Source organism: Lepisosteus platostomus, chromosome 7 (genome assembly GCF_059453375.1).
Source record: "Lepisosteus platostomus isolate fLepPlt1 chromosome 7, fLepPlt1.hap1, whole genome shotgun sequence".
NCBI lineage: Eukaryota > Metazoa > Chordata > Actinopteri > Semionotiformes > Lepisosteidae > Lepisosteus > Lepisosteus platostomus.
In genome coordinates, this window is record NC_142617.1 from 60725608 (window position 1) to 60747284 (window position 21677).

The following is a 21677-nucleotide window of genomic DNA, read 5'->3' on the forward strand; positions in this document are numbered from 1 at the left end:
TTTATGATACAAAAACACTGAAATATAACTTTATATCAACAGTACACGTAATCCAGGGACATTTACACGGTCTCCCTTCAGCTTTTATACAGAGTTCTGGCTGCTGTGTCATGATTATAAATCATTCGCACGGAAAAAGTTAAAATCCTCTAAAACTGTCACAGGCGCTCTGTGACCCACATTCAACACAACCCGCTGGATTCACTAACCAGGGGAATTAAGATCTCCAATTTCAGCGGACATCACCAGTCAATTAAGTGAAAAACCCTAATGACTAATTAAAGTCTGTGACAAGACGAAGTCGGGTGAGAGGTGGTGGCCGTTTCCTCAGTGCTTTAGCGTCACAGACGTCGCTCGACTAAATCACCCCGCAGATCTGCATGTCACCCGGCTCTCGAGTAACGAGCCTTGTTCTCTCTAGCAGCAAGAGGCCAGGGATTTCTGAGACAAAACAAGTAGAAAAATCGGGCATCTCAGTCACAGTTCAAGTGGGCGACTGTTTAAGAAGGTCTGGATAATCCGAGTGTTGTGTCTCTTTAGCTGGGATTTAGTACACAATGCACAGAGCTCGTTGAAAATGTGACACCCGCCTCAGGCTTTCTGCAGGTAGGAGCCAGGGACCAGGCCAGCCTGCCCATTTCTCTCCACTGTCCACCAGCCGTCTTCGCCCTGCTCGATGACCACCACCACGTCCCCAACGGATATGGAGAGCTCGTCTTGATTCTGAGGAGAGCCGTGACAAGACGTCAGTGCTACAGGGCCTTTACGGTCTGTACGGCCATGGCTACCTACCTGACTGGACTGCAGTCTATATACTGTGTATATATACCTGAGCAATACGGGCCAATTAAGTAGCTTTGCCTCAGTGGGTTAGTCTCATGACTTTATTAAACTTTCATTACAGCCTAACCAGTTAAAAAAAATCCCATCTTTTCAGGTTGTACTTTTAAGACGGAGGTTCACAGACCCCGATGTGCACTAATCTTGGACTACTGAGTGTTAAGTCCTGGAGTGGTGCTAACTGGGGTCTGTAACACTAATGCTGACTTACAAGTTTCCACGAGAAGGGGAAGACTTTTTGGGATCTGAATGAGTATAAGATTAATTACCAGACGGTTAAGAACTATTAAAGAAAAACGTAGACGAAGCTAAAAGGGTAGAGATGACCTTAACCTTGTGCTCCAAGCTTGTATTAAAAGAAACCCCTCTGCGCCTTCCTCACCTGTGCGACGTATTCGTACAGAACGGTGTAGCACTCGGACAGGGGAGGCTCTGGGACGGCAGCTCCGCGTTCACAACCCGGGACAGAGGCGTACACTCCGTCTGCCTTCTCCGCTAGCGTGCAAAAAACAAAGAACTTTAGTTTCCAGACTGAATCACGACGGTCACTCCTAACCTCTGAAGCTACACGGAACGGTGTTTTTTTTTTTAAAAAAAAACCAATACATCATCATAGACACCCCTCTTTAAGTCACCCTTTTTTTACACCAACCGTGCAGAAATTCAATAGTTCAAGTGCCCCCTGGTGGTTTATATGCAGACATCCTGGCGAATCTTAAATGCTGTATTAAGCATCAAGATAACCAAGTATTAAGATCGTGAGATGTGTGATTAGAAACATAAACATTAAATGACACTTGTAAGTTGTTGACTATTTTGATTAACTAATTCACAATGCAAGTACTCTCTGTGTTACACCCTCCTTTTTAGATCTATACAGTTGAATCATGGAATTTAGAAGTTTGCCATTCGTTTTATAAACAGAAAACATCGAGGAACATATTTCCTATGATGTGTTTTTATCAGTATGTCAGTTGGCTCAGCTTACATTTCCCGTAGATTAAGCTTCTGCTCCGCACGAGTTGCGTTGTCTCTTAGTTTTTACAATATCGATGTCATATTTTATTCCGTGTGCTCTCAGTACTGAGGTTTGCCACAGGTCCAATGCTACCATACAGAAAGCTGTAACTAAATGCACACGGGACAGACTGTTGTTGCTTCTCCAGAGGAACCTGAACCGAGCTAACCTTGTCAGCCTTAACTCAACCTCACAGTGCACTGCTATATGCTCAGCACGCAGTACGTCGGGTACCGAAGAACAGTTATGGTACAAACCGGTTGACAACGCTGCAGGCTGTGAAACTTCATTGACATTCATCCTGGAGCCACAGTTCCCTTGCAATAGGTCTGAAAATCTATACGAGAGAAGAACAATGAATGAGGGTCATCTGCGATGAGCTCATCTATCATTATGAACTTTCAAAACGGTGAAGAAACCTATATTTCATTAAAATCTTAAGGTCTTTGTGTGGGTTTTTTTTATTTAAAGGTTGCCATGCAAAAAAAAAAAAAACTTTCAAATTAAATTGCGTTGGAATTGATGTTTTTAGCCAGGGGATTCAATACTTTTTTCCCCCATGTGTTTCCATGTGAGGTCATGTACTTTCCAGTTTGTGGGTCAATATTTGTCATCTGAATAAATTTGAGAAAGATACAGGAATTAGAGTATTCCTGTATAGCATAGTATTTTTCCCTTTACACTCATGGATTCAAACTGCAAAGAGAAGCTTACTGGGAAGAGATTCAGGTGCAAGCATGGAACACAGTATGATGTTTCTTCTGTCCTTGAATCTCACATTTCTCTTTTCTTTCTGGATAAAGGGCGTGAATCCGCTGAGCTCTTTAACGTCAAATACAAACCAAACCCGCTTTGTGCAGTTGAAAGGCTGAGTTGGGAATGATGACTACGGCTCTCCTCGGCCTCAGACATACCCCCACGCCCAGCACAAGACAACATATATATATTTTCTTGACCTGCTTGTGAGTTGTCGATTGATTGGTCCATATCGACTTATGAGTACTGGCAGGTCTTCAAGACGCTTTAATCTGCATTTCACATGTTCGGGTCAAAAAATGTCGCCAGGACTACGTGGGCTGCCTGTATCTTCTACTCCATTCTAAACCCTTGTTTTAAAATTGTGCTAACTTAGGTCCTCTCTTGTAAACTTGTTTTTCCTTCTTACGGTAAAGTGACCTTTACATTTATTTTTATTTGAATCAAATTCTTCTAATTATTACAGGAAAGATGAGTTGCTGAGAGAGTTACGGTACCCTGGCAGGTATTACCAGTTTTAGACTCCTGTCCTACTGTGCGCTCCTCCTGCACACAGAGGCCCTCTGGTGTGATGACAGGCTGTCCAGACTCAAGGCGGAAAGCGATTGTAATCTTGCTGGTGTAGATTTATGCCACAGTGTTAGCTGTCAGCTGGGGAACAGCAAGTACGCTGGGGCTAATAAACCATTAAAACGTGCGCGCTCGTTAATAAAACCACACTGCTGATGAAAATAAAGGCAGTGTAACGCAGTACCAGGATTTGGGACCCATTTCCTTTCCACTCCTACACAGTTGGCAAATTTGATAATAGCAAGCGCTGTATTTTTTTTTTCCTTTTCCTGTTTGGTCAAGAGCTTCCTCTATGTGGGGACAGCAGGCTTCCTGTCTCACCAAAACACAGCCACAGATGGCAACAAGCTTGTTTTTCACTGGGCCACAAATGGGTTCAAACCATCCTTCCTTTTTTTAAAAACAAAAGTTGCTCCAGCTGACAAAACTTCAGCATCATAGGACTCGTCGCTGTTGTGCTCTTCTGACCTTTTCATCACTCCTCCTGCAAAGCGCGCACTGCCATTGCTGTCAGCAGAGGGCTCCCTGTCATAATAGTTCTCGAACACAACAGGAGCTGGGGAAAAAGGAAGGAAATTAATCATGTTCATGCCACTACCAGTGTGGTCTCTGGTGTTCTTCATCTGTTGTGCATGGTGTACAATCATTGTTTCGTGGGATTCCTTCTGGGCCTGGCAGGTTATCACATCTTGGTGACATTGGCTGAATACTGTAATGTCTGCACTTGTGTTATAAAGAAAAGAATGCCATTTTGTTTTAATGCAAGCAGCAGGGGTTCAGGCAAGGGCAGGGAAATAGCTATGATTATGTAAGGAGTTTTGGCTAAAAAGGTTGTAAAAAAATCAAACCAGCTTTCACAAAAACAATTTCAATTACTGGTACAACTTTATAACTAATTTTTTCAGTGTTTTTTTCACGATTCACCTGTGTAAAATAGTGACTTTTTCAACAGACAACGTGTGTATCTGTAAGTGTAATCAACTAAAGGTGTTATCCTATGATTTTCTCCAAATTTGTAAATCAGGTGGTTTACTTTTAAGTAGCTGTCCAGTCAAAGCTTTCTGACAAAAATGTTGGAATTTAAACATTTTGCAATTAAATTGCTTGTAAGTATGGATGTACATGATCAACAAACTGAAAATTTCTAATAGTTTCATCTGCGCCTCATTGCTGTTAAAGTAATAATTATGATAAGTGTACCTGCTGGACTACAGGCGGTCTTTTTCATCTGAATGAAGAAGTCCAGGTCTGTAGCGATGTCACAGGCTTCAAGGGTCTTCCTCACCTCCTCATAAAGCTACAAGCAGAGTCTCATTAGACCTGACTAAGCCCAGCTTGTACTTGCAAGCAAGACAGGATGTATTTTAAATTCATGGCATTTTAAAAAAAAAGAGAAAGAAAGCAAAGAAAGAGAATTCTCCAAAAAATGTCAGGGTAGGGTGCTATATTAAGGAATTCATAACTCCCCAATAACAGGAAACAAGAAGCTGAAGTATATTGTCACCTGCAAGACATTAGGATATCTAAATTAGTTCAATGAGTCATTCATTGTTTTTTTATCATCAATGATGCTGCCTTGTAGCCTCTTCTTATCAGATTTCAGGCCTGATCAGTACTATGACGGGAGACTTCTAATGAATATCATTACCAGCCAGCATATAGCTCAGCAGGTTTGAGCCTGGCCAGTACCTGGATAGGAGACATCCTGGGAAAGCTAAGGTTGCTGCTGGAAAAGGTGTTAGTGGGACCAGTAGGGGGCATTCAAACTGTGGTCTGTGTTGGTCCTAATGCCCCAGTAAAGTGATAGGGACACTATACTGTAAAAAAGGCGCCATCCTTCGGATGAGACGAAAAACCAAGGTCCTTACTCTCTGTGGTCATTACAAATTCCAGGACATTTCTTGAACAGAGTAGGGGTGTTACCCTGGCTTCCTGGCCAAATTTCCCATTGGCCTTTATGAATCGTGGCCTCCTAATAATTCCAATCTATGAACTGGCTTCATTACTCTTTTCTCCTCCCCACTGAGAGCTGGTGTGTGGGGAGCGTTCTGGCGCACTATGGCTGTCGTCACAACATCCAGGTGGGGCTGCACACTGGTGGTGATGAAGGGGACCCCTATTACCTGTAAAGCACTTTGAGTGGAGTGTCCAGAAAAGTGATATATAAGTGTAAGGAATTATTATTATTAGTAGTAGTGGTATCATTACTATACTATTACTATTTTAGAAATACTGTATTCATTTTAAGAATTAATTTTACTGTATGCTGAAAAATGTCTGATTTTAGAGCCTTCTGTTTTTAAATGTCATGAAAAATGTGTCTGAGAACACACTGAGGAGAAGGTCAGCATATGACTGGGGCACATAACTACCCTGCAACTGTATGGTGCATTCAGCAAGGAAAAATATTTGTTAGATATAATTAATCTGAAACATGTTTTTTGTATTGTTTTTGTAAAAGTTTTACTGAATTTAAAACTGGTCTTAATATGGGTTTGGTGTCAGTTTCTTCTGTTAATGTTACCTGGTAGCTACCAGAAGCAGAACAAGAGGCTTAGTTTATTTTTGCACCTTTTACAACATCACACCAGGCTGCGTCACAAAACCACTCTGTATTTCTGCACAACCTTAAATAAACTCACATGTGACATAGGCAAGGCTGAAAAGCTGGGTCTCATATTGATACAGATGCGTTCTTTCTGAGCTGTGATGATTATTTGTACCTCCGTGGCTTGAAACTGACCATGTTCCAACACACGTTATCTTTTGCATTTAATAAGCACATTTTCAAACAGGATTTATAAACCCGATGGGCTGAAATTCAATACTATGAAATTAAACAAAAAAAGTCAAAACTTCATCAAGCAAATGTAATGTTTGGCGCTGAGCAACAGTTGGCTCTGAGAGGTTGTCTGAGCACATCCAAAATGAAAGTTTTAAGTTAGTGTTGTCCTGTCCTGACTGTGGAACCTCCTCAGGTTATATCGAGAGAGCTCTGGTCTGATGTTTGCTTTGGTGATGTCCACTAAATTAAATAAAGATTGAAGCAGGCTGACCTCATCATCCTTTACGCACTGCATTGAGTAGTGGTTACAGTGGACCCACATTGCGTTCCGCAGAATGTTGATCCGGTCGCTCTCCTGCTGCTGGAAGACCTGAAACGCAGACAGAATAAACGAGTCAGTCCTGCTGATACCCCGCTAAAATAAAAGCTGTGACAGGGATTGCATTTTTTAAAAACAAACATGAAACAGCATTTACAGTGACTTAGAGATACAGAGATTTATACAGATCAAATAGAATGGGCAGTATATAAACATCTACAGTACACGAAATTACAAAGCTGTTGTATTTCCATGACCCTATAATCATAAATTATAAAGATGATAAATACAATACATTAGACTTTATATTTATCTCTGCACCATGCACCAACATGTAGACGTCGTAAGAGCAAATAACATTAAGAATGCAACAATACAGGATTTCTGTTGCTTAAATATGTATAGATATTTGTGGTTCAATAAAATAGTCATAATCTAAGCGGATGATCAAACATAACCAAATAATATCTAAAGTAAGCTATTTGGTTGTCTGAGCAGAGCAAATACCCGTGCAAAAATTTTGAAAGCAGACAAATTCATCAGATATCACTCAAAACATAAAAACCCACAGGTGGATGACAATTGTATTTATTGTAATTAGTGTATGTCTGTACATTATCTTCTGCTAATGCAGTGATGGAGAAGTTCTAATCAATCACGAAGGCTTAGCAATGAAATGTACTAATCATATTCAAGTAGGGAGCTGCCTCAGCATGTGTAGGTTGCAAAGGAACAGGTAAAGGTTCATTAAATGATAAAAGGCAAAGAAAAGGAAAGAAACACTACATTTCTGCACTACATGTGGAGCCTTCTTTGGAGGAAATCCTTCACCTGAAGAAATGAATTTACAAATGATTATTATAGCTTTGTGTATATTCATGTGCAGTAATGCCATTCTGTAGTCTGTTGTTCTGAAAGATTCACAGACCAGATCTTTTCATGTTATCTTTGTGAAATATTTTCTGTTGATTTTTATATTTCAGTTGTAAACTTTTCTGTGTGGCTAAAACAGAAATATGAACCACAAATATAATACCCACAAAGGTGTCTTCTTTCAAGGGACAGGGTGTTTTAAACTTCACACTTGAGTGCACATGAACTGAACAAGAAGGTTTTCAGCTTGAGTGGAACACTGAAAGTCACACTTTAGTAATAGGACTTCAGTAAAACTATTTTATTTATTTCTTACTGACTACATCTTTCATAAACACACAGAGCTTTTTTCTGTAGTTTTAATAAGACAATCTCCATATGTTTCTGAACCTTCAACCCAAAAAGATTGCATACTTTTACTGTTTGTGTAGTCAATGTCATTAAATGGAAAATGTTTAAATGTTCCACGAACAAAGCAGATGTATTAGTCACTATTCACTGGGGATTTTGAGGATGTTTACATTTTTTTGCAAGATGTCTTACAGAGGGTTATTTATATATTTATGCTCTTCAAAAGTCTCCCAAAACATGTATACCAAAGCTAACAACAAAATGAAAGCAGTAATGTGATTTCAAGCACATAAATATAACAGGAAAACAAGGCTTTGTTTAAAATGATCATCAGAAAAAAATATTGTTGTTGACTCCAACAAAAATGATCTTAAAATGTTTGCGGGCACCACACTGTCCTCCTGGCACATGCAGGCTGACCAGGAAGGCCCTCTTTTTGATTTAAAATTGAAATTTGAAACACTTTCTGTGACAGGAAAGATAAAAAAGGTACTGCTTTTTTAAGGGAAATATAAAGTTAATGTTTACCCGCCTCAACAAACAAACAATTCTTTTTAGTGCTCTGTAGATATCCAGTCTGCAGTGTATTGCCCTTTTTAACTGCTCTCAAACAGCAGCATCCCACTGACTTTTTTCGGCCTGTCTTCACTTTGAACAGCCAGCTGTTCAGATGAAGCAAGTAAGAGCTCTGTTTCTAGTCTGGGGACTTTTCAGTGCTTTAGGTGTGAAATCTTCACCCAGAAAATCGTGCAACATTGTACTAGAGCACTAAACCAAATTAGGTTTTGAAAGTGTAGGTGCGTGATAAGAGGTGTCGATACTTAAGCTGTGTAACCAAGTCTGAATTCATAGACATTATGCGGACCAATGTACACTGATCACAGGTATTAAACCATAACAAGTGCATTTTGGAGCCAATAGCTTGCTGTGTCTTTAATGCCTCTCAAGATACCTTCAATGAGGTTTCCCATTTTTAAATGACAGTGATAAGAGGCGGCACGGCACGGCCATCCCATTCAGGAGCCGGAGCCTATCCCACTGAGCAAAGGGCGCAAGGCAGGGTACCTGCCTGGATGGGATGCCAAATTACAGTCCATCATAGGGAACTGACAGACACAAACACAGTCACGTCAGGGTCAGTGTTCCTAGAAGTCAATTAACCTGTCTGTTTTTGGACTGTGGAGGGAAGCCAAAGCATTTTGAGGAAACCTCCATGACCCTGGGGAGAACATACAGACTCCATGCAGACAGTACCCCATGTGCAAAATTGATCCCAGAGCCTTCAGGACAGTGAGGCAGCAACGCCACCAACTGCACCACATGCCAACCTTAACACTACAAATAAGTGTGCAAAATACTACTAGGAAGATATCTGTGCACCTTGCAAGATTTATCCAGAATGTCTTTTTCTCTCTGACATGTAATTTTATGCTGTAATGTAAGGCATTCGTATTTACAGTGGGAAGCTTTCTCAGCATATTTTATTCTTTCAAAGACTGCAAAAGAAACTGAAACAAGAAGTTGCAATACTGTGCAAATTAAAGCTATTTCACAGCTTTCTAATAAGCTGGCTTTCCTCAAAGAGAGGGACAGGAGGAGGGTGCCTAAATGCTGTAAATTCAAGGCATTCGCGGGCAGAATTACCTCACAGGTGCTCATGTGAGAGCTCTCCCAGTCCTGACGAATCTTGTCCAGCTGCTCCACATTAGACATGTACTGCTTCTCTGTCAAAGCAGACATCCCATATTAGACATCGACTCTGCACAAAGCCACAAACTGTGAAGGCAAATGAGCCAGTTGTTATTTGCGTACTGGGGGGTGGCTGCAGGGGCTCAATTAGGTGTGGTATGCATGCAAGCAAACAGCCCTGTGGTCATTTTATCAGGTTTCGACCTTTGCTGCACTGCCATAGTGAAAGCTGTTAATAACAAGAGGACAGAAAGAAAATCTTCAGCTCCATTCAGATTCTGGTTAACTGACAGCAGTAGTGTACAGTGACAGGAGGCCAACTGTCAACATCTGTTGCATAATTCTAAACACATTTGCCTTTACCATCCTCTAACCAGGAAATCACTGCCTGTTAAACCAGATTTTAGTAATCAAAAATCATTATAAATCATTATCTAAATCATCATTTCGCTATAATAATGTATGCATTTCCAACATAAAATACCAGATACCTAAGTGGAGACATAAAGATGTTAACTAAGGGTACTTGCTTGACTCCCAACATAGGAAGCAAATATTTTCTTGATAAACCTATTGCTATTTAGCGTCATGGAAACCAGATATATAAATATATGTGTTTGTGCTTATGTACGTAAAACTGTGAGAGGCACCACGAGACCCACATGACAGAATTATTAATAGAGATGGCTGTCAGAAAGTGAACAACAAATTTCAAGCTAAAATAGTAAAGGGCTGAGTGGAAATCCCCTCCCAGCTTTCAACACTATCTTCTGATAGATTTAGTTTGAATAAAAGTGACTTCTGCTTGAGCTATGTATCTGTCTGTTATCTAACACAGCCCATACAGTCTTAACAGTTAAGTTGTTAAACCAAGAACACATTGGTTCTGATCTCCAGATATACAGTACAGTATATTGTGAAAGGACAGGAAATCATGGTGATTAAGTGCTTCAGTTAGTGCTCTGGAAGCATTTTCAGAGTGCTTCCAGAGTGCAAATTTGATGGAGTGCAAAGAAGACACATGTGAATTTCCTTTGATAGTGTTTCAATTCTGTGCTTTGTGCTGTTGCACTGTGGGTGCCTTGATGTTGTTTCGGCTTAGACCTGCTTATCTGCCATTCTGCTACTTTGCAAACAGAAAAGGTACTGAAGAATACGAGTTGTTTTTTTCCACCTGGAATGGACTGTCTCTCGACTCCTCCTTTACTCTTCAAGTAGTGTCTTATTGTGAACATCTGGCATGTTTTGGAAGGGCTGATTACTGTTTACTCTGTACCATACAGAGTGCTCCTCGTCAGAGTGTGTGCTTTTCAAATACATACAGTATTAGCCTAACTGGAAGACAAGGGGAGATAACTCAGGAGATAACGGGGAACATGGCATCCTGTCTTTCCGAAGATTCAACAAGCTTCTGAGATCTGACAAGAGCAGAGTGCACCATGGCAATGCCATTCATGGGAACAGCCTGGTTCGAACACGCCGAGCGCAGACAGGGGGAACACATGATGAGGATCACACACAGCCGTGCAACCATGTGCGCAGGATCATGGAGGGGAACAGAAAGCATGCATTTCTGAGAGTCAGAAAACCACATACCGGCCTCGTTTGCCGCTTCCCTGCATTGCTTTGCCTTGTTCTGCACCTGGACAGACAGAGAAAACAGGAACCGTTATTCCTAGGAGCAGCTTCGCAGTCAGGACCAGACTGAGGCAGAGGGTTCCGCCCGGAGAGTGAAGCACCTATCGTCCCTTCTCACAACAGAGCGCCGCACAAAAAGGAAGACAAATTAGTTTTGAACTTAAGGTTTAATTCCTGAGACAGCTTGTGTTTATGAGCCCCAAGAAGCTTTTCCCTATACACACATTATAGCCCTGTAGTCTGCACTGTCCAGCTCTGATTAGATTCGATTTTAGAATACAATAAATACTTTTTCAGTTAAAGGCACAACATTTTACAACAGGGGAGACATCCGTGCATAACCTCTTCTACATGGTTCAGAACAAAAATAGTTTCATTTAAAACTGCACTTAGCAGATTATAATAGAAGTGTAACGGTTTGCCCTCACTGCAGTGAAACCAGGCCAGCGAGCTGACTTTGCCGTATGCTCAGAGGTGGCGCAGTTTACCTTTTCTGTCTGTTTTGGGGTAGCTGTGGCTGCGTTGCTCACACGTTCAACAGCTTGTTCAGCCTCGTCAGCTTCCTTACACTTCTGTTCATAAATCCTCTTGGACTGTGGAAGAAAAATACAATAATAATAGTATAATCATTCTTTACACTTATACAGAGCTTTCCTGGACACTCCACTCAAAGCGTTTTACAGGTAATGGGGAATCCCCTCCACCACCAGTGTGCAGCCCCACCTGGATGATGCGACGGCAGCCATAGTGCGCCAGAACGCTCCCCACACACCAGCTCTCAGTGGGGAGGAGAGCAGAGTAATGAAGCCAGTTCATAGATGGGGATTATTAGGAGGCCATGATTGGTAAGGGCCAATGGGGAATTTGGCCAGGACGCTGGGGTAACACCCCTACTCTTTTCAAGAAACGCCCTGGGATTTTTAGTGGCCACAGAGTCAGGACCTCAGTTTTACATCTCATCCAAAGGATGGTGCCTTTTTACAGTATAGTGTCCCAGTAATCTGCTTCTTCAACCTAAAGACACATTATATTTATCATATATGCTTAGTTGTTGAGCTTAGTTAACTTACATCAGAACTGAATTTGACAGTACCATGGCAGAGAATGTCTTTAAAATTCCTTTTTAAAATTCCTAAAAGTGGAACATCCTTGGCTTTTAGGACCATTCTTAAAATTTTGCAGCAAGGAGCAAAGAGGAAGATGTCTGTATCCTTAAAATTGTCTCACAATGCCACTTATCTTAAAATCAGTTTAGTATACTGTCTCACGGAAAAGGGTGTAAGTTGTAAGCACGTGTTGCTTGCTAAACCTAGGACATATGTCTTCAGGAGATATTTTCTGAGGCTTTCACCTGTGGACTTTATCAACATTTATGTGCTGCAGTTTAAATTACAATTAGCAATACAATCCTACAGGAAACGATACAGGCTAGCTACAATGTTGAAATCTCTACCACTCCAATGGGTTGTGTGCATCTACTACATTTAGCCCAAGAGGACTAAATAACTTCTCAAACAATTAAAAAAATAGCTAATAGATTGAGAACATGACTAGATTGTCTTTGATGTCTTAACATGCTAATTTAAAAACTAAAAAAGAAAATATGTAAATCAGTCAGCTCTTGATCACAACTGTTAGCTCACAGGAAACTGCTGCAAGATCAGATGTAGAAGCATATTGCAGATTTAGCAGTGTGTGAAACTGGAGAGTGGGCAGCATGAAAATAAAATGTGCACACTTGTACAGCATAACTTCTGATCCCGAGAGTAACTTGCTCTCATTTAATTATGGAAGCGGAGCTACAAACCCCTTAATATTGTAGCCACGCAACACGTCCGGTTTCAGTGCACACAAACCACTGCAACTTGCAAAAGCAAGTCAGGAGGGAACTGAGGTGGAACAGAGGGCGCTTTCTTTTGCACAGAGGGTGAGGGGAGAATGTAGCAAATTCTAAATATGTGGCATCGTTAATTATAAACACCATCTGCATGAACCTATGCAAACCAAATGTGTCATGATAGCCTTCCAGAATCATGTTCTAGTCATTTTGCTGATTTCTTAAACCAGAAGGTAGTTTTCCAGATAGATTTTAATAATCCATTTGCCACCGGAAGGAGCAAGAAACAAGGATAGGTCAAAAATCACCTTTTATTTTTGTTATTATTTTGTTATTATTCCTTATTATTGTTACTTATTCTTTTACATGGAGAAAAACTGTCCTTGCAGAAGATGCTATACAGAAGATTGCTGTGCTGGATCTCAGCTGGGATTTGAAGCAAATATTGATGACTTACTTATTATCTCAACTTTATTTTCGTATTGTTGATCAGTAAGCTAAAATAATTCTGTTAAATTAAAACGGAAAAACAAAATCCCCCCCAAATTAAAATCCCTAAATTTTCCTAAGCAACACTTGGGATTATCTTTGTGTGTGTGACCTATAACCATTTAACAGTTAAGACTTGAGACAAAAAAGGAGGTTTAAATTATTAAATAACAAAACTTTCCTCTTGCACATTGCATACAAGTTCTTATTGTGCACAACCTCTGCATAACAAGTGGAGGTAAATATGGAAAAATATTGACCCAGATTAACATTTCCGGCTTCAGTATTGGCTATTCACATTGACCATTGGCTGCCATCTTTAAGGGCATTAAGTTAGTTCTTATCTGATGATAACCCAGTGCTGGTTATTGCAACATTTATTGGTGTTAATGGTTTGGAAGCTTTGATTCATTGTAGTCTAAATACACTAAGAAACCCTGAATCAAGGAGAGTTCAGCATGTTTACATCATCTACAGACAGTGTCACCTTTCTTCTTGGCCCCAGTAAAATGCCAGTTCTGTGGGTTGCTCAGAAATGTATTATTATGGTGAAGCTGTCCTTATTTTTTCTTTTAGGTTGACAGCCTTGTGCTCTCCTGCCTTCCTCCAGGTACAGTAGAGCTTTTCGCTGTATTAGGCACACATCAGGCGAGAGCCATGAAAAGCTCTGCCGATGCTCCATGTTCCTGCATGAAGAAGCAGTGCACTCTTCACTGTGGCTCAGGCACGCACGCTCTCAGCTTCTCTCCTGGGTTTCTTCCTTAAACAGGGAGGCACGTTTTCCGCTCTGACTCAGTGAAAATGCCTGGCTGTGTTTCACTTCAGCAACTGTATCATCTTTCAATTTTAGGTTTACTTTGTGTAACTGAACAGCGCTACGGACTGTGGTTCCTCTTTTACATTGCGGGTGAAATCCAAGTGAAAAAAAAACACAGGCCTTAATAATATCCTATTAAAAAGAATCATTTTCTTGTTTTGTAACCTATATGTAACACAGTGCATGATTCTAAAACATATCTGATTTTAGGAAGCCACATCAACGTCACACAGCTGAGATCCCATATTTACCTTTTCTTCTGGTAACCCTGCAGAATTTCTCTCTATTTTTTGTATTTTCAAATATTAATATATCAATAAGGGCAAATGAACAACATTGATAAGTGTGTTCATGAAGTACCTGGGTTGTTACTTCTCACTGGAGAAAGCACCAAGCTGTCAGTAAGACCTGGAGAATTAGTCATATTTTAGTGCTCAGGGCTGGGGATCGAACCCAGATTGCAGATCCTGTAGAACAGCTTCCTACTGTCTCATCCAAAAAAACAAGGCATCTGGCAGAGTGACAGCTTCCTGGGGCACAAACACTGAAATCTTTTTTCATGCAAACTTATCATTATTTCAAAGACCTGTTAGATCTTCCCGTAAAGTATGTCCAGTGATAGTGGCCACAATGTTTTTAATACCTCCCATTTTAAACACATGCTGCAGGAAATTTACCCTGCAGCTAGCAGCATCTTTCCTCACATGGGTACTGCACCCGCAGGTGCACGGAGCTGTTTTCACAAGTGGGTCAGGTTTGCAGCCTGTGACATGGCAGCACAGAGGAATGCACAAGCATGGACACACACAGCCATGCCCCTCAGGACACGAGAGGGCCTCTTTTTACTGAGGACACGTCCAGATTCAAAATAACTGTCGAACCGGGATGGTTGAAACCAAAAAACAAACAGGTAACATTTTTGTTTCAGATTCCACTGACATTTCTGTGGCATTCCTGTGAAATGTTAAAGACATTAAAGAGCGAGACTAAGAGCAACAAGCCCTGCCTGAGACTGATTGAGTGTGAAAAGCATTTTCTGTTTTTGTGGCCTGCAATTTTTAACAATTATAGTTATTCCACTAATCCTAAGACATATCAACGAAGCTCTCCCATGTACTGCAAAGTGAATTGAGTTCTGACAGGACCCATAGCCAATCCTTCGCTGTAAATAGTCAAGAAGATTAATTCAGTGGGAACTATGACCATGAGCAACTGATATGGTAAGAATAGCTATTACTCATTGCATTACTCAATATACGGAATACAGTATATTTTTAACATAAAAGTCCCTTTCTTACCCAGAACAGCTTACCTCAATGGTTTTCTTGTACATGGACACTTTACTCTTCTGGATTTTTTCCATAATACCTTCAAACTGCAACAGAAGAGAAAGAAATAAAATCGACAGAAAACGATACAATGGAAAACAGGTTTCCATTCCTGACTTCAGATTCTGAAGTAAACATTTTTTAATCAAATACATTCACTTGCTGTTACTGTTATGTACCATTTCATCTTCCTCTGATTTCTGAACTCTGCTCCAGAGGAATTTGCACTAATGCCATTCATTTCCAGATTTAAAAGTGTTTTTGTGTTAGGTTTCCTCTCTCCAGTGAAATATTGTATCCCTCCAGTGAAGTATACATGTTCTTGTTAAATTCTCTATTTTAACTCGTCTTATTTATGAAGGAATTGGCACAAAACATATAGCACCTTTCTCAACTGACAAATGTTTCAGTTGACAAGACAGAACATATGGAGATGATGAATTAGCTATATTTGCAATCCAACAATTATGACTATACAACCCTTCACGACTCTACACCCACCAACTAGGCAAGCTGTGAATGCCACCACAAAAGAGATCACTCCCACTGCTCTTCAGCACTGCCAAATTTACTGTATATTGCCACCCAGGCGTGCTCATCAACACATTGCTGAAAACAGGCCTGAGTCTGACAGTTTATTCTAAAACCTTCTTGACATTATGCTGCTTTTCCAGTGCATCAGTTACAATGTAATATATGTCATGCCAATAATATTAATTTGGGTAACTGTTACACATTCATCAGTTTTCATATAGTTCACTGCAAATACAGAGAGAGGGACTGGGGTTAATTTTTGGACAATATAGAAATTTTATATATTTTAGTTATAATAATAACTCCAGAAAATCATATTTTGTACAGTATTTTTTTTAATTGATCTGTTTGAACAGTACTCACAGTGCATAACACAGTCAAAACTCAATCAATTTTGGCTTTATTTGTTAATATGCCTGTGCATTCAATGCCAAATGCTAGAGTTGGAAACATATTAGCAACTGAGGTTTAAGCTTAGTGAATGTACGGCCGGGAAATACAGGAGGGATGAAAAATTACATAACAATAACATCATTAATAATTCATGTTAACTTCGTTTTGGGATTAGATGTGGACTTAATTGATATTAGGAAAAAAGTAACAAAATTTACAGGAACAAAAAAACAACAACTGTAGTCCAAAAATATCATCTCAGTGTGCATCATAAGGCCACAGCAAGGGCTCAAATGTTCCTAAGACCTGTCTTCCTTACTGTGCCCAGATGTACTGGGAATGTGGAAAGACACAGGGTTGCTCACCTTCTTTCTTTGCTCTTTCTGCCTCTCTCTGAACTGCTCCATTCTTTTCACTTCTTCCTTCAACATTCCAGCCAGCTGGATGTGCAGATTCCCAATATTCTCGATTTCTGGAAGAATATTTCACAATGATCTCGTGCTGCACGCACTAATGGAGGGCAACAACATTAGAGTCTCAGAGCTCTATGATCAACCACAAAAGTGAGAAAAAATTAAACGCAGCAAAGAACAAACAATAATCAAAAGTTGATTTCCGGCTTACCTCTTTTAAGTTTGTCAAAGGATGCTTTCAAAGTGCTGGCAAAACAAGAACAAGGCAATAAAGTGAGCTAACATTGGTTTTAGTAATTATAGGAATATAAGTTTAAAATCTTTACTTCTGTCACAAAAACTAACAAGTTTAAGGTCATACTCTAATCTGACAGTCAATATAAGAAGTAAGAGACGATACGGCACACAACCATTTAAAAAAAGGCTTGGAAAATTGTTTCAGATGGGTGTTTTGCAATATGTTCATAACTCAAGCATTAAAATGTATACAAAAGACTGCTCTTAGCTGTATGTGATTTTTCAAAAAGAATGAGTAAGAGAAAAGATTAATGTCTATTGCTGGACACAGAATGGAGGAAAAACGTGAAGCTGAGGTTTGAAAAATATCATATCATGATATGGGGAGTAAACATGATGTTGTGGGAGTCTCAGCTACATGAAATTAATTGTAACACCTAAACACCAAGCATGGGCAGTCTGCACTGCCCATATTTCAATGTGTAGCTTATTTAAAGATTGTACATTTGGCGTTGGCTAACCAAGAGAAACCTGTACCTCTCTTCCTTCCTGCTTAACAGACAATTTTCCACTGGGGCTGTGAGTTATCTGAGTCATTGTTGCAGTCTACATGAGTCCAACAGGACGAGCACCACTGTCTTTCTTACTCCTGGCTTAAGACAGTTTGCTCCCTATTTATATCTGCTAGGATAGCTGACAGCCTCCGTATGGAACAAATGATTTAAAATCTAATACAAGTGCACAATGCAAATGCATGATGCTGTATTTGTCATACATTTGCACATTTAAATATATGTACTTGCTCTCTCTATGTCGCTGGTTGAAACAAGCGAGCTGAATATGAATTTATGTGATGCACTTTCCCAAAAAGCGATCAGATATGGAATAGGATCAGCTGATTTTTTTTTTGACAGCAGGTGGATCTGTGATAGAAAGTTCAGTGGTGGAAGCAGAACAGTTACCGACCTTCTAACTTAGATGCATAATTTATGACCGGAGAGTTAAGGTCCCATCCCCAATGTAGTGGAGTTAAAAAAAAGGTGAAGTGAAGGTTGCTTCTAGTAGACTGATCAGGAATGAGCTCAGATGTATACTGTCTGACATTGGAATGTAGGGAAATAAGTAGTTTTTCAGATAATATTCTCATAGAAATTTTGCTGGTGCTACGTTGGTGCTAAACCTGGCAACTCGCATTGTTCAGAAAGCAAAGCAAATCTACATCTTTAGCTGGTAACATGCAGAGACAGTAGGAAAGAAATGTGATCCAAGCATGCAAATGCCACATGAATGGACAAATATGTATCTATAATAGACTAATAACCCGTGGCCCTGTACTGGATAAAGGGGCTTGGAAAATGGATCGATGGTATAATAACATCATTCAGTGGCATGCAGTACAAAATCAGGTTTGTCTTAAAAATAAATCCCTCAGTGATTTCATAGTCGTGATAGACTATCTATTTGTATGCATGTTGCTCAATTTACAGCATTTCTGTATATCATTTGTTTTTTTTCCCATTCAGGCTACTTTTATTTTTGAAAAGAGTGAAAGATGCGACTTCCCGGATGGCATTGCTTTGTTTTACTTCCCCATGTACATCCTTTCTCTTTAGCTCACACTGCCCACCGTGCTAGCACTCCTTGTATACGTCAGCAAGTTTCCATTTCGTATACCCTCCAGCGCTCACAACAAGCACGAGAGAAAAAAGCAGTTAAGGTTTCAAGAGGAAGAACAGATAACAAGCACCCAGGAGCCCATCACTGACACTCCCTGGTGTTTCTTCCTGTCCTCGCTGTCTAGTGGCAGCTGCATGAAACAGCAGAGTTCTTATCAATCCTTCTACTGCTCTAGTCAGTTGACTCTTTGTCCTTGGAGCCCTCCTGCCATTCCTCCTTCCTCAGATTCTTCTTGATTCACAGCCCCCCCCAGCACACAATTATAGCAGAGTGGGTCCAGCTTGGCAAGGCCCAGTGCTGCTCGGGAGAAACTTGTGTGATGAGGCGGGAAGCCTGGGTGGAGTTATATCAGCCCCGCCTTCACACTCCACAAAACAGCAGGAACCTTTCACCATATAAACAGGAAAACTCTTTTAACATGTTTACACTCTTTTGTCCTCCACAACCTGGACAAAAGGAAGACAAGAGCAATACTTGCTCAGGAGATAAAGGCAGATGCACAGTAACTGTGTTGTGAAGAACTCTCTCCGGAGTGTTCCACTCTCTGGCTGCTAGTGGGGTTTGCTCGGTGTTTCTCTTGTTCTCTGTACACACACACACACTGCTTCCTCTGCTGCCTGGTGTTCTCTGTCTCCACACTGGTCTGGATCTTACTGCCTGAGTCAAGCTCTTCCCGCTTGTGCTAGCATTACTATGCCATTGACTAGAACTAAGTGTTACATACAGTACCTATTGGACAACGACAAATACAGGTCACATTGTGAGCTTAGAGGTGGAGTGGTGGCACTGTGGCTCAGGATCTGTGCCTGTAGCTGGAAGGTTGCCGGTTCAAATCCTGTGACTGGTAGAGGAAGAGATTAGAGAGGCACCTGGGATCTGAGATAATAATACAATTTCTTGTGTTTGTATTTTTGCAAACTATGCAGTCTAGCGTCTTGAAGTTGGCTCTGCGCTCAAATATATAAAGATGCTGCCTGTCCTTGGTCAGTAAGATAAGGGGCATGTATTTGGTAAGATGGCTGTACGCCCAGAACATGAAAAGAACTCACTGTTGTCCAGTCTGCAACTTAGATATAATTAATTGGCATGTGTTGCCGTCTTATCAGTTGTTTAGAATGTGTCATCTTTGTTTTAAGGTGTAAAGGACCATCTTTAGCTACTTATTTTTTAAGTCTGGTGGCTGCAAGCCGGACTTCCAGATGCATATGAATAAAGGGACTTCTGCTTCACAGACACCTGAACTTTGTCATTTGTATGACAACATAGAGGAATCCTAGTCTATTGGGCCCCTGAGCAAATCCTTTAACCCCAACTGCTCCAGGGACACTGTATAAATGGCTGACCCTGCACTCTGAGCCCAAGCTTCTCTTCCTGCCTGTGTGTCTCATGGAGAGCAAGCTAGGGTATGTGAAAAGACGAATTCCTAATGCAAGAAATTGTATATGGCCAATAAAGTGAGCTTATCTCTGCTAAGAAAATGTATTAATGAACAACAACAGTAATTAATAAAGGAAAGTGTTGTGCTACAGTGTTTTTGTACAGGTCAATACAAACCTAGAGCCATTTAAATTTCCTTTTGAAGGGTGGGAAGTCACCATTATTTAAAAACTAGCCCACACTCTGAGAGCAACAGGCCCCGCCCTGTTGAGTAAATGAGTAAAATCACTAATTCTTCTTCACGGCAAAGATGAGGCTGTGGTGCCATCATAGGCTCCTACCCAAGTTGTAACAAAAATAATAATAATGATAAGCAATGAGTTTGCTATTCTGGGTTTTCCTCAACAGAAAGGTAAATTCTTCTTAAACACTTTCACTTTTTGAACCACAGCAAAAAAAAGACAACAGCTTACTTTATTTCAGTTTGTCCCCCAGCCTTGCGGGCTATCGTGACCATCTCCTTCCCATACTTCTCCTCTGCCTGAGCCCTGTATGAGGAAAGGGAAAGAGGGTCCAATCAAGTCACATTCACAGAACCAAAACCATCTGCACAAGAGTACAGTACAGGCCTATTGTATTTATTATGGGATTAACAGGAAGTAGATTGTCTTGATTTACTACAGACAAAGCTTTTCTGCTTCTCTGCCTGTCCAGTCGAAAAAGATTTTTCGAAAATGTTATCAGTTGTATTAAAAAAACCTAAAGGGACAGAATATGATTTTGGTGTTTTGCAGGTATTCGTCTTGGCCTGAAAACTGTGGATACTGTGTTACATTCAGGATTTGAAACAGTGTCAGCTGATCCATAGGGAACACAGGCCCAAAAAAAGCATTTTGGTATTCACTCTCAGAGCTCAGAAGACTGGACCTTCACATAGCATTGACGCACACTCAATCTGTGGTACGAGAGGGGGTCAATGGATTTGAGTGTGACCTGTCACGATCGCTAACCCCTCCTCTTAAGGGCGCTCCAGCCCTTCCTTGTTTTCTCCCATTGTCTGCACCTGTTCCCTATTCCCGCTCCCCCTTAAAAGCCAGACGCGGACTTCACTCCTGGTTCCTCATTGAACTCCGCATCATGAGGGCCCGGGGTCCTGCTGCCTCTCGCTCTGTTATGGTTTTAACCTTCTGTTCCCGATTCCCTGCCCCGCCGGTCCTGACCCAGCTCGTGCTTTTAACCCTTGGATGGATCTCCTGGCCTTGGACTCTATTCTTCCATGTGGATTCCCCGTTTGGACTTTGGCTTTGTTTGTTTGCCCGGACTCGCTTCCCCAGGAATCCTGCTCACCTCGGACACGCCCCCTGTATCCAGACCCTTTCCTGCATGACTTTCTCCCTAGTGTATCTTCACAATTCCAGATCGTGTCGTCTGCATAGGGCCCGGAAAGAACTGCATTGTGACATGACCAAGCTCTGGGCTCTCTTATCTGGTTTGTCCTATTCGATGTTGTGCACTTTTTTTTCCCCAAGGTAGAACCTTGCTGAGGGCTGTGGTTGCCTGAAATGAATTGGTATTCATTTTTATTCTTGGACTTCCTTGTGAAAACAGATGAAGGCTGAAATTGTATATAAATAGTATACAAAATACTGTTACAGCTATAGGTGACTAGGACGTGTGACACCTGGCTGTTTGCGGAGATGTGGGGTGTAAAAAAAAATAACTGTAAAGTTTGCCTT

General features: G+C 40.8%; 1 protein-coding gene across 1 annotated transcript in view; it reads right to left on the reverse strand.

Moving 5' to 3' along the window:
- Window positions 1–21677, reverse strand: part of pstpip1a (proline-serine-threonine phosphatase interacting protein 1a) — a 27962-nt gene continuing 6285 nt past the window's right edge. Inside the window, exons 3-15 of the mRNA XM_088641546.1 lie at window positions 20415–20489; window positions 16862–16896; window positions 16603–16709; window positions 15295–15357; window positions 11328–11432; window positions 10798–10843; window positions 9157–9236; window positions 6241–6339; window positions 4385–4481; window positions 3653–3740; window positions 2116–2195; window positions 1223–1335; window positions 1–723 (exon numbers count right to left, since the gene is read on the reverse strand). Coding sequence (XP_088497672.1) covers window positions 592–723; window positions 1223–1335; window positions 2116–2195; window positions 3653–3740; window positions 4385–4481; window positions 6241–6339; window positions 9157–9236; window positions 10798–10843; window positions 11328–11432; window positions 15295–15357; window positions 16603–16709; window positions 16862–16896; window positions 20415–20489 — 1120 coding nt within the window. The 3' untranslated portion in view covers window positions 1–591. The remainder of the gene's footprint in view (window positions 724–1222; window positions 1336–2115; window positions 2196–3652; window positions 3741–4384; window positions 4482–6240; window positions 6340–9156; window positions 9237–10797; window positions 10844–11327; window positions 11433–15294; window positions 15358–16602; window positions 16710–16861; window positions 16897–20414; window positions 20490–21677) is intronic.